General features: G+C 34.9%; 1 protein-coding gene across 1 annotated transcript; it reads right to left on the bottom strand.

Moving 5' to 3' along the window:
- Positions 1-13,112: 13,112 nt before the first annotated feature.
- On the bottom strand, positions 13,113-18,661 carry LOC121429412. Its single transcript, XM_041626392.1, has one exon. It carries the CDS (start codon positions 18,639-18,641, stop codon positions 13,230-13,232), a length of 5,412 nt encoding a protein of 1,803 aa, XP_041482326.1. The 5' UTR covers positions 18,642-18,661; the 3' UTR covers positions 13,113-13,229.
- Between the last annotated feature and the right edge of the window lie 194 nt (positions 18,662-18,855).

The following is an 18,855-nucleotide window of genomic DNA, read 5'->3' as shown; positions in this document are numbered from 1 at the left end:
AAATAATGCAAGCGCAAACTGTGAGCCGAAAATTTTAATAAACTGTCATAAAAGAGGAATTTAAAATAATTTGTTACAATTGATACAGGTATACATAACTCCCCAATCAAAATGCAAGCGAGCAGCTTTAGCTGATACTATTCACAATCAGACCATCTTAAAAAGGGATATTTAAAAAAAATATGGAATACACGAAGAGAATAGTTTTTTGACAAATCAAATAATGCTAGCGCGCAGCGCGAGCGGAAAATGTTCATATTTAGACCATAAAATATAGTCATCTTATAGAAAACTATAAAATCTATTTGTAAATCAAACAAATTGAAAACTTAATTTCCGAGAAATGTTTTGTATATTTACTTCAAAACTTGATCTTTTAAGCTCAATATAAGTCTATTGAGCAAGTTATACATCTCATAGATTAGGCAATGCGGGCACAAAGCGTGAGCGAAAATTTAACATAGTGACATGAAATCCCCCCCCCCCCCCCATCTTATATAATTCACTCGTCTTTCTCCTCTTGTTTTTCCTCTTCGTTTTCTCTTCTCTTTTCCCTTCTGGTTCTTTTCCCTCTCTTTCCATTTTTTTATTTTTTTTTCTCGTTCCAAATATTGGGGAGGGGGGCATTTGATATCAAATGCCCCGGCCCCTTCCAAAAAGTGAGGGGACGCGTCGCCCCTGTCCCCCTGGGATGTCCACCAATGTATGCAATTTGATTTGAAATAAAAGAAAATCATATATAGTCTTTGTAGTCGAAGAAAACCAAAATAACACCCCTAAATTCATAAAAAAAATATATGGATGATAATTTTCATGGAGTATTCGCAAGTTGTCCGATTGTCCTAGTCCTTGAATTTACCACTCGTGACGTTGTCCTAAATGTCTCCGGTTCTGTCCTAATACGATCTGCATGCTGTCCGCACCGAACGCCGACAAATTTATTTAGATAATCTTGTCCTAGGACAGTCCCAGGAGTGACCTACGACAATACGCAGACAGTCCTGGTTGTGTCCTAGGACAAGATCATTTGCATAATCTTTTACGGAATTTGGTTGCGGACAGCATGCCGAAATGACAAAAGTAGCTTCCGCAACCCTTCCTGGTCTTGTCCGCGCCCTAGTGGAAAACCGCCTTTACGAGTCGGAGTGGATAATTTGTCTAGTGATTTATTGTGTTTCATTGTCACAGTCACGTTCTCATAATGTATGATAAATATGTAAGGCCAGAAAAACAAAGACAATCTTTTCTTGGAATATTATTCCAGTGTTTACATCCGGCAACGCAATAGAATATTGACAATTCAATGTGGTGGAGTTCGCCAGAAAAAAAAAATTATCGATGATCTTCCTCAATCCCAAAACTTGCAAATCATGAACCCTATTTTGATTGCGAAAGATGCATTTTTTTTTAAATATCAGAGGCAAAACTATAACCATATTTTCTCTTTCAATTGACTTCTTACTGAATATTTGCGAGTTGATGGACCTTTGAATATCTTCATGGCCAGGATAAGGGCAATTTGATTTTAGACAATAAAGGTATAATTCCGTTACCAACATTGATTTTAGTTTGTGTGGTTGATTAAAAACAACTTTTTCATAACCATTTTTATTAAAGGAAGACCTCGGTTCCGTTTCAGAAAAACAAATATTAAAATGAAACAAGAAATGCACAATTTCTATAACAAGTCCATCATCCGCCAATCAACATGATCAAATGATTTCAGCGGCTTGAATATTTTATTTTTTAAATCATATTTCTTTTAAATGCGCCCCTGTTCTTTCACCAGAACCCCGTCCTACAATCAGTCAAATTTAAACTGAATGACCTCGTAGTGTATTGGGCATGTTAACAAGGTTTGTTTCTTTTTTGTGACATATATACCCCCAAAAAAACCGAATGTCTTCCAGTGATTACTTTGCAAAGAATGATGTCTCCCAAAATCGTAATGGAATATTATCGTCAGTATTACTGTCTATTATTATTATACATTATTGGTTTGAGAAAATTGCTTTTTGATAATTCCGTGACAATGTAGTACTACCACAATAACAATATCAAACTTAAGCAAAGCAAGAAATGACTGAATGAAACTGAAAGACGGAATTCAGGCAATAAGAGGCAGATTTCATAAAAATCATGATAATTGAAAACTCGAAATAAAATTTAGAAGCTACTGAAATCATTTAAAGATGCAAGACATCATGATGTTTAGTAAGTAAGCCCATGGAGCTATCAATGGTAAGCCTTTGTGACACATCATTTTTTATTGCAAAGTTAGACCCTTTTTTTTACAGGAATTGCGTTTTCAGCGAATATCAAACGTAAGTGGGGCTATTTCACTAAAGTTGTCCACTATAAATAGATCTAAAATGCTCTTTTATCCTGCTTTCAAATAAATGGAAATGCTATATGCATATTGGTAACTAGGTGTGCACTTGTTTAAAAAAATAAATAGAGTTCGCTGGACGGAATTACCAGCATGACCAGTGAGTGCATCAGCTCGGGGTCAATTTCCGATAAAACAGGGGCGGCGATCCTGGGGACCGGAGTGTGTGGTACAGTGCCCCCACTATGTGAAGCACTGAAAAAGCGACCTTTTTACGCAAGAAAAAAAAACACCCTTAAGAGCGTGCACTGTGCCCTTTAATCAGAAGAGGACCCATTCTAAGAGTCCATTTTAAGTGCCCTTTCTCTTATCAGTGTGCATTTTTTTCTACAAAAAATGTCCCTCACGAATATATTCTGAGCCCCTTTCACCTAAGAAGGACCCGTCTTATGTCATTAGCAAGTGCCCTTTTGCCATCTTATAGGTGCCCTTTCTCGCATCAGTGCCCCTTTTTTACCCCCAAGTGCCACAGGAACATGTCCTGTGCCCCTTTCACCCGTGGACCTGTTTTATGCGTCAACGAGTGCCCCTTGCCTTTCTCATATAGGTGCCTGTTCTCCATATCAGTTAAGTTGTCCTGAAAAAAAAATCCGTGCCCGAAGAGCGCCCCGTTCCTTTATTTCGCGCTTTGACCAATTATACCATGTCTAGCCAGCCACAGCACACAGTAAATCTTGACTCACTACTTCAGACTCTGCTATTTGCGAAAAACACGGGTCTGGGCCTGCAGACTAGACAACCCCATCCCCTCCCCTCCCCAGCCATGCTGCCCCAGGGCATACACTGGATGCAACACGATATAGTTCTTTTTATCCATTGCGACTGTGGCAGCTATCTAGCTGGGTCCCACTCAGTTCAGAAAGACCCGGTTTTTTTTTTAAAACAATTGGCCAATCTATCTAACAAGCCTTCTATCAGCCAATCAAATAGACGGATTTCAGTAGCTTACAGCCAATCCTTCATTATAACATGCCATGAAATTTACCCTGGTTTTTTTTTCCAGCTACATCCTCCAATAAACGACATTTAAAAACTTTTCAATGAGCTTATCATTCATGCTTATATCCTTCTCTCTGCTCACTAATGGCGCAGTAACATTTTCCCTGCGGCAGCCGTATGGCGATTCGAAAACAGCCGTTATAACATTTTTCGTACCAGCTCCATGTAGGTGGTTTGAATAAAAATGAATAAAACGGCTGTTTTCGACTCTTCGTACGGCCGCCGTAGGAGAAATGTGACTGCATCCTAACAATGATAATCATTCTGTATCATTTACAGTACTTTAATTCATTGTTGTCGGTAAATAGAGGATTTCTATATTTGGAACAACGCTTCTCGGTGGGAAAACCCACTGACGAAGTCACCTTATCGTGGGCTATATACGCTTTTGACAGTTGCAAGGTGGTTTTGTGGTGTTATTTTGATTTTGTTTTTAGACAATTCGAGGCGGATCCAGTCATTTTACCAAATCCGTCATCCGGACCGTCACTATGTTGCCAAGGAAACCGAGGAGTAAAGACGAATCCAAGTAAATAGTTCAGCATGACATGACTGGATTTGTGAAGCAGTTCGACGACGACCGTCGCTTCGGGTACATTAAAGTGAACAAGGCCTACCGTCGGGTGTTCTTTCATATTTCCGATGTCTTGTTCCGGCCCGTGGAGGTTCGGCAAGCCGTGACGTTCGATTTGTACGAAGGTCCGAAGGGGTACTTTGCCAAGTTTGTCGAATCCTCGAAGCAGAATTATAAGATCAAGATGGAAGATTCTGACTCCTCTGGTGATACAGAAGATGAACTCATTAAAAGGGGAGCAACTGGTACGGTGAAGAAATTCAATGACGACAAAAAGTTCGGGTTCATTCGAGTGAACGACAGGTACAACCACGTATTCTTTCACAGCTCAGAGGCAGTAGTCCAGTCCGCCATCAAAGCTCAAGATGAAGTGGTGTTCGATCTGTATAAGGGTTCGAAAGGTCACTACGGAAAGTCCGTCCGGGTAGTCGGTCACAGTAAAGCAAACTCCCTGAGAAGGTATTCAGACAACGAATCATAGAATATCCAGATAGTTATCATGGAGCGATGGGATATTATGGCTACGACCACGATGAAGTCGAGCAACGAACAGGAGTGGTGACGCAGTATAGGAGTGACAGAGGCTTTGGGTTCATAGATGTGATGTCAATGAACGAGAGGGTATTCTTCCATAAATCTAAAGCATACAAGCATAATATGGAGACGAGGTTAGCTTTTATTTGAACAGAGGTTCCAGAGGATACTACGCGCATTCTGTCGAATTTCTTTATCATAGTGGGAGCGTTGCATGCCATTATGGTCATGATGGTGAATCCTGGATTAGGTACGAAATGGATGAAGAAACAAGAACTTCCGACTCCGATCACAACGTCCAGGACAGAGTTGACCTGGTTGAACGAGAAAGTGTCCGAGGGATCGTAACGCAGTATAAAGATGAGCGTGGCTTTGGATTCATTGAAGTGAAGTCCATGAAGGACAGAGTATTTTTCCATAAATCCCAACTGTCGCATCGCTCCATCGAAAATGGAGACGAGGTAACATTCGATTTGTATAAAGGTTCAAAGGGATATTACGCGCAATTCGTCAAGAAATCCTCCAGCTATGCCAGCGCGAGTTTGGATTTGGATGAAATACATTCACCATACGATGATGGATGGTACTACTGATTAGCTACAAACGGTGAAACAATATTATGTTATATCAATAAACACAAGCATGCAGACAAGCTAACATTTATTCATTTTTATTATTGATAATTCGTGCATTTTTAGCCATTCAATACTCGCCTAGTTAACTGTTATTTTCTAGGTGTAACCACGGAGCTAATATAGCTCTATGGTATAACTATTGTATTTAGCGTACGTAGTTCGTCGCTTGGTTTTCCGTTCTCCCTTTTTTTTCTTTCCCAGATCCTTGTTAAAAGGGATGGTCCGGGCTTAAACTATTTATAGCTTAATAAATGGATTAAAATTCACTGAGCAAAATGCCAAAAAATTCATCAAAATCGGATAACAAAGTTATTGAAGTTTAAAATTTAGCAATATTTTGTGAAAACAGTTGTCATGAATATTCATTAGGTGGGCTGATGATGTCACGTCTCCACTTTCCGTTTTCTTGTGTCATTACATAAAATATTTTTTCTCATTGATTCATACTTGTGGGAATAATATGTTTCCCTTATCATGAAATAAGTTGCAGCAATAAATATCCAATGCACTAAATCAATTGTCAATCCAATTTTTTCTAGTTCTTGGTGGAAAAATATTGAATAAACCTAGTTTCATCATCAGCCCACCTAATGAATATTCATGACGGCTGTTTTCACAAAATATTGCTAAACTTTAAAATTCAATAACTTTGTTATTTGTTATCCGATTTCGATGAAATTTTCGGCATTTTGCTTAGTGAATTCTACTCTATTTAATAAGCTATAAATACTTTCAGCCCGGACCATCCCTTTAAACCAACAAAAACAACCAATTACTCAGCTACATTCAATATATAACATACTTACTAATAGACCTGAAAATATTTTGAGCTCTGGAATAATTGACATAGATGTAAGTGATCATTTGACATTATATGCATGTTTTAATTTTGACATACCATTTATCAGTGAAAATACTTCAAATAGAAAAAGACCAAAAAGGAGTAAACAGTCTTATTCTATGTCATAGACCAATATTATCAACAATCTCGAAGATATTCGAACGTTTGATTATCCAATCGCTTAATGCCATCTTGTCTTTTTGCAAAAATAATATTATGTATTCGAAAACGTGTTGGTTTAGACAGGGCTACTTACACGGCATTACTTGAATTCATTTTTTACGATGGCAAAGGCCTTTGAAAACATAACACTCACAATTGGTACATTTTTGGACTTATTGTATTATTAGTGATTCAATCTTATTTTTGAACAATACAACGTTACGGTGTAAGAGGAGTATAGCCCTTGACTGGTTTAGGAGTTACCTTCAGGGCAGAAAACAAAATGTTTCTATTGTCAATTTCTCTTCTGCGATGATAAATGCCAACATCAGAGTGCGTTATGTCGGCTTGACTTAACTGGATCTGGACCAATGTTAAAATGTAGAAAAATCTTCAGAATAATTGAAATGTATGATTTTACAGGATTTTTTCGAAGTGTAAACTTTTTTTTGATACGCACTGTATGATGATTCGTTTGTGTAAAAACAAAAGTCTCTTAGTAGTTACATTACCAGACAGTCTGAAAACTTTTATTAGATTTCAAACACAATTTCCCACGAACAACAATCGAATATGCTGGACCCACTCTCTGGAATAGTTTACCCATCGATCTCAAATCTTGACCTTCACTGAACTCCCCTAAACGAAAATATAAAAAAAATCTTATAAACTCGTAAATTGATTCTTTAATCGTTTTGTCTTTGTGTCTTTTTTTCTTTTGTTTTGTATGTTTTGCCTAGGTTAGTTCTGTTTGTAACACTCTTTTTTATGTTTACAACCGTTTGGGATTGGCCCTTGATAGGCCGTTGGATTTGGTTGAACTCCGCACATTTGTATCCTGTGTATTTTGTGTGATCCTATGTTACATGCCTATTTTATCACTGTAATTTTATGTGTTGTATGTGTATGCAAATGTGAAATAAATTGAATTGAATGTCAAACTTGTAAATTAAGCCTACCTGGGGGGTGTTTCATCAATATTTTCATCCGACAAGTTGTCAGATCTGACAACTTTCCTGGATTCTGATTGGTTGAGAAGCATTATGTTACTTTAGTAACTGTCAGATAAAACAGGACCTGTCGGATAAAACGTCCGACAAGTCCTTTCATGAAACGCTCCCAAGGTGTCATTATTCAAATCAATGACGGGTGATAATCGTGTTGATTTTTTCATGATAATGATGATAATAATAATAACAACAATAATGATTATGACGATAATTATGTCATCATTATTGAAGTCACCACACCATTGATACTAATGTCATCATCATTATTGTGTGTGTGTTAGGACCATGATGTAAAACAGCCTCGGCTGATCATATGTTACAATAAAACTAAATAAAAACTAGAATTTAATTCGTCATGAGGACGAATTAGGTGATCTGTCTCTGATTTCATGATCACGAAGACAATCATGTTTATTGAGATCAATATAATCATCATGATGAAAACTGAACTTTTCTTACGAATAGAATATGTTGAATACTCTTGAAAAAGAGGGAAATGAGAAAATTCTGTGAAAAAGTGTAGGCCATACACATATTGTAAATTAAAAGGGATTTTACTTTCTTTTATTGTCAATGTTTTATTGTATATACAAAGTAATGGTCATAAAAAACATTCATGAAATGTTGAAAAGAAAAAGACAATAAAAAAAATTCTCATGTTCACCTCTGTGCTCGAACCCTGGACCCTAAGGACGCAAGTCTGATGTTTTACCAATTGAGCTACACTACGTGAAAAAAATAGCTACATGTTGTAATTTTTTTTTATTCCCAGGGCTTTTTCAAAGTGTAAATTTTTTTCGATGCACACTGTAAAGTCTATATCAATGTATATGTTGGCTACTTTCACAAAAGAGCGGCCTATATCTTACTGATCTCATCATATTTCTAAGAGAAACATACATGTACATGTATGCAGGTGTGGCCTTGATAATTATACATAATTTCAAAGATTGTGGATGAAACAGAAATCTTTGTGAAAACAGAATATGAACATGCTGTTTTGAGATGAGTTGAAAGGGAAAAAAAATCAGTTTAGACAGGTTGGTTCATCGTCATGTAAAAAGACGAGGTCTGGTAGATTAATAATCATGTGAAATGGGTATTTAGGATTAGATTAATTATGTGAAAAGAATCCAAGGTGCTTCCTTTGTTTTCGAAGTTCCTGAAGTGACGATCTTGGTGATATCATACTTTCACACTGTCATTCAGCTCTGATAGTAAATAAATAAAAATAAATTTCTTTCTCAGAGATAGGAGGAATGTTTCTCCTCTCCCATTAGTGCCATATTTCATTCATATTCCTCTCTTCCTACCAGACAAGCTTTTAAACAGTGAATGTTACTCTAGGTATCTCCATCATCATATCTATTACGATTACGATTATCATTATCATCGTCATCAACATCATTAAAATAATCAACATCTACAACCATCATCATGTAGATTATTATCATACCGATCTACATCATTATTCAATGACACACATTTACATACCATCATAACATTTATCATGGTTGCATTAGAATCTTATCAACCTTCACAAACACACTCGACCAGGTTTTGCGACTTGCTTTTATATAAAAAAGCCAATCGTAAAGTAAATTACCAATGCGTCTATTGCCAACTCATCAACTGATCACAAGATCTACATTAGTACCATCATTTAGTCGATATTAAATCATTTAATTATGCCAGTCAAGCCAGGGACATTTCATTAACCAACCATTTGGACTAATAAATATTTGATCCGATAATCACTTTTTCTAAATACCAGTTCGTCTATGATCATTTCGTCTCATAACCAGTTGGTCTTACTCCCATTTTCTTGTTATTCATTTCGCTTAATTAACACCTACTCCAATTATATCAGAGGATATAAAGATGAAATGGTTATTAGACCAACTGGTTATTAGATGAAAATGGTGAGTGAACTAAAAGCCAATTACATCCTATTAGTGGACAAACAGTATACTGATGGTAGATTGAATGATAGTACAGGAGTTCCTTATTGGACGAAATGACATTAGACTAATTGAAAATAAATTATCCTGAGTACATTTTCACATAATTTCATGACCAATGGAGACTGGTATCAAATAGTATTTCGTAAGTATAAGATTCGTTTACTGAAATATAAACACATTATTTCTGCAAATATCAACACGTTTATACCTGAATATAACACAACGTGTAATCATATAACTTTAGACTGGTGTCTAATATGATAATACTGACAACTATCCATCCACTTATTCATTCTTCAAACAAATATGTATTAGTTATGTAACACATATATAAGAATATAGTTCAAAGAAATCATTTATGGAGACTTCCCTGTGATAACTATTACAGTAATATGCTTGAAATGAGAGTTGAGGGTATAAAATCGTTGGTGAAGTTTGTTATTAAAATCTGTAAGGTAAGTCCCAATATCTTGCAGACATATGGGTTAATGCTAGTCATGTTATTTACTTTGACATGTTGAGCTTTTCAAAGCAGTAACTTTTATCATTTTTTTCAATGGTGAAATGCCTTCAGAAATGGAATGTAGCAGATATATAAGTTTAAATATGTATTTACAATATTAAAGTAACATCTTACAAAAGAATGATGCCATTCAGGAATGAAAACTCAATATTCAAGAACTAAACTGAAAAAGTATCATTTTGAAGGAATATTACGCACGAAAAAAAAAAGAATTTGAAGTTAAAAGAATGAAATGACAACAAAATAAAAGTTAATATCTACAGTTGCACAGCGTCAAGTTTTAAATGATCCAACATACAATCTTCTCTTTAAAAAGTAGTACACACAAATTTGAAACCATTTATTGTATGACCTTATTTCATCTCATGATAAGATAAAGACTTTCTTTAATGGTACAGATATTTACACTTAAGGTTTACTTTAATGTAAGTTATAAATTTTCAATATGAAGAAATCAAAGCAGGGATAGTATTTAGGAATGCAGTGTAACATCTCGTGGTAGTAATGGCAAAATTCTTTGATATAGAAGACATTAAAAAACAAATCTCCAGACATGAGTTCTGTGCTTCTAAGGTTAAGAATTCTCAGAAAAGTGTCAATTTCTAGTAGCATTGTAAAAAAATGACTTTGGAAATGAAAGTATAATTTCTTCATTTTCTACACAATACTCAATTGTAAAGCAATGATTTAAATACAACTTTTTATTTGATTTACTAAACTTAGTCATACAGCACACAAATGTTGAGACATATCTTACAGTTTTCATTATAACTTTCAAACCTTTTTCAATTTGATAAAAGATGATCTACATTTTCTTTATAACCATCGTAGATAATCCCGTATACCTCTCTTCTCCCTACCCCCTCCAAAAAAGAGAAAATTACAATAAACCCCTAATCATTTTTAGAATGAGAGAACTGTCTATGGTGCAGGTTCATGGAAAAAAAACTACCAAAATACCAATTTTAGCTTGTCATGGAAACACTTTTAAAAAATGCTGTAAACTCTTCTACAGATTTTGTGCAGGGACATATGCTAATTGGGGGCAGTTCCAAAGTGTATGAAATCAATTTCAACGAGATCATGAATATCGAAGAAGTTACAAAGTTCCAGAAAATTTACAAGGATCAGTTTATCAGTCTGAGACATAGAGTGATTGATAATCTTCACATAAGACAAGTGTGTATCCAGAATGCTAAGGCAGGAATTTACAGATTTACTGTAACTTCTGAACAAGGCAGGAATTTACAGATTTACTGTAACTTCTGAACCAAGTTTTTGGCATTTATTCTAGTCCCTTTACATGTTTACCATTTTGACACAGTCCGAGGTTACGGGGGCTACAATCAGCATTTATTCTGCCATTGAAACTTTTGTGCATCAAAATAAATCCAGACCTTTTGTCATGTGTTTGCAATATTTCAAAGTAATTTCTTATAGATTTGAGTATGAAATTTACAGTTTGTGCTGGTGTAGCAATAAATTTGACATTAAAACTAATATTTGAAATGAATTGTCAGTGCAATATGTAAATTAGGTCATAAAAATAAAACTTAAAATATAGCGTTGCACAGCACCCACTTTGAAATGTTCAAACACTTCAATGCAACCTTGAAAAAGTAGTATACACAAATTTGAAAGCATTACTGTAAATGTATGAATTGTATGACCGTATTCCATTTCATAATAAGATAAAGATTGTTTAAGATTTTGCTCACTGATACAGTTTCATGATGATGTTCATTCAAACGCTACAACATAATTTGCCAATATTAACCCAATTTTTCCAATGAAATAACCACTTCACAATATATCCTCGAACCGTCTTTATGATGTTATTTGAAGCAGTACACGAGATATGGCAGAAAGCATCCAGTCATCAATCTTGCTATAAATGTACCTTGATGTTGTGACTTCTGCAGAATAACAAAACAGATGAATTCATTGAATACTGTATATAGTTTATGCATTTCCTATTGACTTTGTTCAGAGACCAATTAGTGTCAGCAGAGAAGAGGATGAATTGGTTGACTTCTGTAAGATATGGACAACCTATTCTAGTAGGCAAAAGGTAAAAAGATTCTGTATCAAAATTATGTCTAACCAATGATATTTGAAGCATATATTTTTTATACTTTAGCAGGCATCATACTAATCTGCTAACTAAATATTCAAAGCACTGATATCAACCTGATGTAGGAAATACCAGTGTATCTATAACAATTAAAGTGTAATGATACAGGTCAGGTTGTCTCTTTTGTACTCGTCTACCAATTTATCAATATGAACATACACGCTGTAACGATGGAAAAAATAAATCTATTCATGTGGACTTACTTGTTGAAGCAGAGTACAGTTTCACGTCCGATCCGGGACGCTTCTTCAGCTCTTCTGAATTGGCGGGAATTCGTCGTTGCCGATTGGCGCCGAAGCACCGTCGATGTCATTGTCTTGGAGACACGCTGTAAGATTGAATGAGAAATACAGTAAATATGATCCCCATCACAAATGTAGACTGTAACTTTTGGAGATAAAACATTATTTAATAACTTAATGGCTATAAACATCGTTGACTTACTATGAACAATCTGCTCTCATAGCTTCATCGTCACAAAGTTGATCCATATCCACATATCTGTTGTTGTTTCTTCAACCCCTTCATATTTCCAAGAGCTCAGCTCAGCAGTCTCACCTATGATGCATACGGTGTGCGATCATTTTGACTGAAAAAGAAATGAAGAATTTGGGGGAGGGGGGGGGCACTTCCATTGACGAGTGGATACCATGTGCGACCATGTCTCGAAAAGCACCCTAAACAAGTATTTTCCATGTTCTGAAAATGAATCCCTTGACAAGTAATGACTTGAGAAACCGTACCCTTATCGAGTATTCGAAACAAAATGGTACCCTTGGCTATAACTGTCTGAACTGACTCCCTAAACTAGTATAGCGATATTTTAATTATTATTTTATGGTTGTCAGTTGCCGGTTTCACCTTTATTGAAATTGAGTTTTATGGCCCACCTGCCACTTCTAGGACTCTAAATGTTGGGGCAAAATGTAAACCCTTAATTTTAGACTTTTTCATACCCTCCAAATTTTACGGTAAACATGTAGTTTTTTTAGCGAAAGACATTCTCATTCTTTTAGCATTTTCATACCTTCATTACGACGTAGGCCTACGTCTCCATTTCAATCCAGTTGATGTTTGAATTCTTAAATGTCTAATATTCATCACTTTTAATAGTGTATTTTTTTTTGTTTATGTTATTATATCTAATGATTTTTTATGTACACTTGCTATTTAAATTCATTTATTATCTATGTACATTGTACATAGTAATTGTTTGCTTTTATCCATGACTTGTGAACGTTTTACTGTAAACATGTTAATTCCAGCCTTGAAACATGTATTGCTTTTATTCGAAATAATTTGAATTGTACTGAACGTGCCAAATCTTCAACAAAAGATCCTTTTACGCATTTCTTTAGTTGCACTTGGTATCCACGCGTCAATGGAAGTTCCCTCCTCCTAGGTAAAGAATCAGTGGTTATTCACTTCATATATTCACAAATCACTTAATTCATCTGATGATTACTAAAAATTTACTTTGATTGCTTCATGATAACTATAATATATTGGTATGACTTCTGTTTTCAATGAATCGATTCCTTTACTATAAACGTGATCTATCAATGTTCCATTCTCTGTAGTAGCATGCAATACATGCTGTGTGTAACCATTCGTACACATTAACTGATGTATCTGTGAAGTTCCTTTCAATAAATCTTCATTAAAATCACCTGTTATAATACATTTTGTGCCACTTTTATTCAATTCATTCAATAAATTAGCTAGACTTTGACAAAATGACTTTATATTATATGACGGAGGACGATATACAACTGCAACAACAACAGAAATATGACTACTAATAAGAGTTGCAATAAACTCTAAATTATCTATAGATATATTCAACCTACTTGAATTCACTTTCTTGATGTACATTCCAACACCGCCATGTGATTGATTTTTAAACTTGCTTGAAGTACCAAATTCATTGTATGAAAGTCTACGTGGTTGATGATACAATTTAAAATCATCCATAAAAACATCAAACGTATCATCATCATTAATCCATGTCTCAGTCAAACAAATGATTTCAGAATTCAAAAATTGATACTGAGAATTGAGATCCACAAAATGCTGTCTTAATCCTTGTATATTGTGTAAAATCATTGTGTAATTGTTGTGTTGAATGATTTCAGTATCATTTTTGTCAATAAACTCTTTCATTTCTTTCATTCTTTCTTTTATCTCTGGATTGCAATATATTCTCTTGGGATCAAAACTTTCTATTACTAGTCCTGATAACTTAGACACTCGACTTAGTCCAACATATGCCTGTCCAGATTGAAATGTTCTTTTCATTGATACCACCGCTCTGTCCAATGTCAAACCTTGAACTTTATGGATTGTACATGCATAAGCGAGCTTGAGTGGAAACTGCTTCCTAGTATATTTATTACCTAGAAATTCTTCACATTTATCAAGAGAGTGAATACCAACATTTTCTTTGTCGAAATTTACTTTGATACAAACTACTTTGGAATCTGTTTGATCCTTAATTATTTCAGTTACATTTCCGAAACATCCATTGGTAAGCCCTTTGCTAACATCTATGTTTTTGAGCAACATAACTCTTGCATTTACAGCAATCCACAGATAACTAGGCAACTGACTCTTACATCGTGTGACAGGTGTTTGACGGATTTTGCTCCCGTTTTTAGCATTTCGTTCAGTGTCTTCTGCTTTTATGCACATAACATTTACACATTTTTTATTCAGCAATTTCTTGTTCCATTCATCTACTTGTTTGTTGCAAGAATATATATGTAGAGCATCTTCACATTCTTCGCCTGTTACACAAGAATTTAACACTGTCAAATCTTCATCACATATAATGTCATTACAGTCTTTCGTCCGCAATCTGTTTAAAAGTAAAGCAAACACTGTATCATCCTTTTGCCTCATTACCTGTTCAAGTTCTACTTTTTTGAAGTTATCATTCCATAGTGATCCTTCAGGTGTATCTTTATACAATGGGTTTCCCCAAACAGGAGGTAACTGAAACATGTCACCAACAGCGATTACCGATACACAACCAAAAGCAGTCTGATCACGGGATTGTTTTATTTGTCGCAAACGACTGTGAATGTAATACATTAACTTCTGATTTACCATTGATATCTCATCGATTATTATAATTTGCAATTGACTTAACTTATTACGAAGAGCACTTATTTTTTCTTCACTAAGTGGCTGATACGGCATTTTAGCATTTATTGGAATGGATAGAATGCTGTGAATGGTGTGACCATTGATATTGTAAGCAGCTACACCAGTTGGAGCCATTTTCAACACTGAAATATCATCAGGATTATGTAAAATTCTTGCTAATATACGGGTTGCTTCATAATATAGACATTTCACTAAATGACTCTTTCCAGTTCCAGCACCACCTGTGATAAATATATGAAAAGGTTGAACCTGTTGTCCATTTGCTTTATCTAAGCACCATTGTCTTATTTTGTAGAAAACCATCTTTTGTTTCTCATTCAAAGACCGTATCATATTATGTCTGTCTTGGTTAGAAATCTTGTGCGATCTAATTTCTATCGTACACACGTCTGCTTTAGGAGAATCTTTTAAATCGGGAATAGCAAGATTATCATCTTCCATATCCACATTAATACTAGGAAGTTCAAGTCTTTTTACTTCACTCTCAGGACATAAAAGGCCCCATGCATCTTCTGGTACGCCAAAACGTTCCAAATGTTCTTGAGCCTGATCAATGGTATTTGCATTTTCTTCAAACTTTTTCATATTATCACACACAACAGAACTTACTCTGGTAACTTCACATCCAGATAATTTCACATAGCCTGTCTCATAAAATTCTTGATAACTTTTGAACCCTGGAGGTTTCAACTGTTCATCCACAATATGCGGCAGAAAAAGCTGTAGTATGCTCATGTAATAATTTTCAGGTGAAGCAGTGACTGAAAATCTTGGATACCTTATTACAGCATCTTTAGTACGCGTTCGTTTTTGAATATATCCTAAATTATTTTGAAGCGGAAAAACATGTTCACTTCTCTTATTAATTTTTTGACATGCGGTCAATATTCTATATTGAGAGCAGAAATTAGCAAGGCACATATTGATAAATGTTGCATTTCTGGGACGGGCTTTGTATCTTTCTATTTTGCTGGGCATCCAGATGTTCTCATCATCATCATTATCACAATCTGGTCTGCTTTTTATCACACTTAATGGTAAACTCATCCTTATTGGGTCTGGACCAACAGATATGAATTCTACTTTTCGAGAATATTCCTTCAATTTAAGGCTACAAACACGAAATACACTCTCTTGGGCCGATACTTCACGATTTTGCAGGTAAACATGACCAAGTTGTTTCATACTATCTTTGGCATTTTTATTTCCATCAGCCATCTCAGAAAGAGTTTGACTCAAAAGTAGTCCCATTTCTCGTTCAGCTTTTGACATGTAAGATACTATATAAACAACACATGCGTATGCATTTGTTACATACTGTAAGTCCATATTGGCATTCCAAGCTCTCAATAAATCTGGGTTAAATTGATTTATCCATACATCAGCAGGGTTTCTTTTGATGATGATACTCTCTTGGGATGCAATTTCATTATGTGCATTCTGAAATTGACTTTGAGTAATACCAAGTTTGTCAAAAAGTTGCTTTGCACTGTTAAATTCAGTTCCATCAGACAGAGCATTTTTAACAGAATTCAACAACTCATTTGCATCGCTTTTACGACTGTTCTTAGCATCTGCTTGATTTTCATTCTTTTTGGGGGGTTTACATGTCTCCTCGTGTTTTGATGAATCTTTGTCTTTAACTTTAATAATGAATGTTTTTTCAGAAGGGGGTCTTGGGAAATTAAATCTACACACAGTTCCTTTTTTTTTACAAGACTTTGAATGCTTCTTGCTGTGTTGCTGAACTGAAGATACTATTTCATGCAATTCTTCATCTTCATTTTTATCTGGATTTAAACAAGAAATGTACTTGTCAATAAATTGTACAACCTCTTCATCTTTGTCTTTTCCCAGCTCTGGAGCATGTCTCACCCATAGCAAAATGTGCGTGTGAATTGAACCTCGACTTTGGCTTTCGTGGCGGAATGCAAAATCATCAATGATACCAATCGGTGCAGCTGGTGACAAAATTACCTTCTTCAAAAAAGTATTAAATCTTTTATCATACATCCTAGCAACTGTAACAGGATTGGATCTAATGAGATTACATTTTTCAGCCCAATCTAACTCACTAGGTTTTCTGCTATCTCCCTGTTGTCTTAACAAAGTGTTGATCATTTCTGGCCATCTCATATCTGCACATGAAAATGATGCAAACCATGTTGGCTTTCCAAGTTGTCGTACCATTGCCAATATATCTTTCTGTGTCTTTTGCCAGTAAGGAGGTGTACCTCGAATCTGTTTAAGGAATTTATATCCTCTGTCTGATTTTAAAATGTTTTGTATTTTCTCGGCACATTTCAAATCTGAAGCCTTAATTGATGATGAATTATCTTTCTTGCTGCGACTTTGTCTTAATGCAATGGAAACCTGAGACAAAACCTGCTGAATTTCATAACTATATTGCGCATAAAATATGTAGTCTGTATTTTGAGCAAATCTATTATCAACATGCATCAATCGGTTGTGCAAATAGCGTCCTAATGTTAGCTTCTGATCTCTTTTATCATGGTATGTTGGTTGACCTTGAGGAAACAACACTGGAAAGCACTTTGCTTCGTTTGTTTCATCTTGCAAAAGACGTATAGGAGTTTTTCCTTCACAAGGAGCACAGCATATTATCTCGTCAAAATACTGATCTAGGATTTCTTGTCCAATATCAGCAGGTTGTAGACATGAATTTAAGTGACTACCATGAAATCGGTCTTCTTCATCTTCAATGTCACTTTTATCTGAATCTTTTGTATTTGTATCAATATTTTGATGAATTTCACCCTCAATTTCATCATGTGACAGGATATTCTGCAATTGTTGTTCTTGTCCCTTTAAAAATTCCCGTAATCGGCATTTATTATTGATCTCAATGACTTCTTCAGTTTCATCATCGTTTTCAGTCGGTTTCATCACATTTTCCCACTGATCATTCACATGAACATTAACATAATATTTGTTATTCATTTTCAAGTAATGTAATCCTCTCAGAATTTTAGATTTGTTTACAAATTTATACTCATAATGACCTTTGTAAGACAACTTTCTTTTGAGTTTGACACGGATTAATTGATCTTCAGTTTGTGATCTAGGTAAAACATTAACAGTTTCATACGTATTTGAAGGGACACACACAACAGGACCATGAATACCATTTTGACCACCTTTAGGGAGCGCTAATAATTTCATAAAAGGAATATTCAATGCTATCAAATGCTGTTCTAAACTGTTAAGGTGAGCAAGTTCTTCTGGAATCTCTTGCAATTCCAAATTATTCATATTAGCTTCAGCAGGTACTGTACCACTTTGTAATTTTCTGTGACAAGTGAAACATATCCACAGTGATGACCTTGATGAATGATATATTGAACATTCTTTCTTACAACCTGAATCACAAACATGCAAGTACTTGGTACTAATATACATCTGAAGTTTATAATTGTTAATAGCACATTTCTTAACTTGATTTTTAAAAAGAAGTTTAAAGCAGACAGCACAAACATATTCCGGTCCATGACACACAATATCTCTAAATTCTTTTAAAACATCATCAAATTTTGAAAAATACTCACATCTTTTTAAAGTTTTCTTCAAATTTCGGCGCAATACCCTCTCTCTGTACCGTTTAATTCTTTTATATTTATCTTTCAACAATCCAAGCTTCTTTTGTCTGAATTCATTAATTTTATACTTAGATGCAGATAATGTTTTCATCTTAGATTTTAATGTTCTTCTATAACCTTTATCATTGTGATACCTAAATCTCATGTGAGCTTTGTGTTTTTGTCTGAAATGCTGATTTTTAGAATACTCTTCTTTTATTCTATTTTTCATTTTAGCTTTTTGCTTTTGTCTGAAATGGTGATTCTCAGAATATTTGGTTTTCATTTTCTTTTTCATTGTATCTTTTTGTCTGTCTTTGAAATAC

Source organism: Lytechinus variegatus, chromosome 16 (genome assembly GCF_018143015.1).
Source record: "Lytechinus variegatus isolate NC3 chromosome 16, Lvar_3.0, whole genome shotgun sequence".
NCBI classification, from domain to species: Eukaryota; Metazoa; Echinodermata; class Echinoidea; order Temnopleuroida; family Toxopneustidae; genus Lytechinus; species Lytechinus variegatus.
Note: the sequence above shows the minus strand (reverse complement) of the source record. Positions and strands in the feature narration are given on the sequence as shown.

What these genes read in the sequence shown, in the direction of transcription:
- LOC121429412 (XM_041626392.1), bottom strand. Translation starts at nt 18,641, where the DNA reads ATGAAAACATTATCTGCATCTAAGTATAAAATTAATGAATTCAGACAA.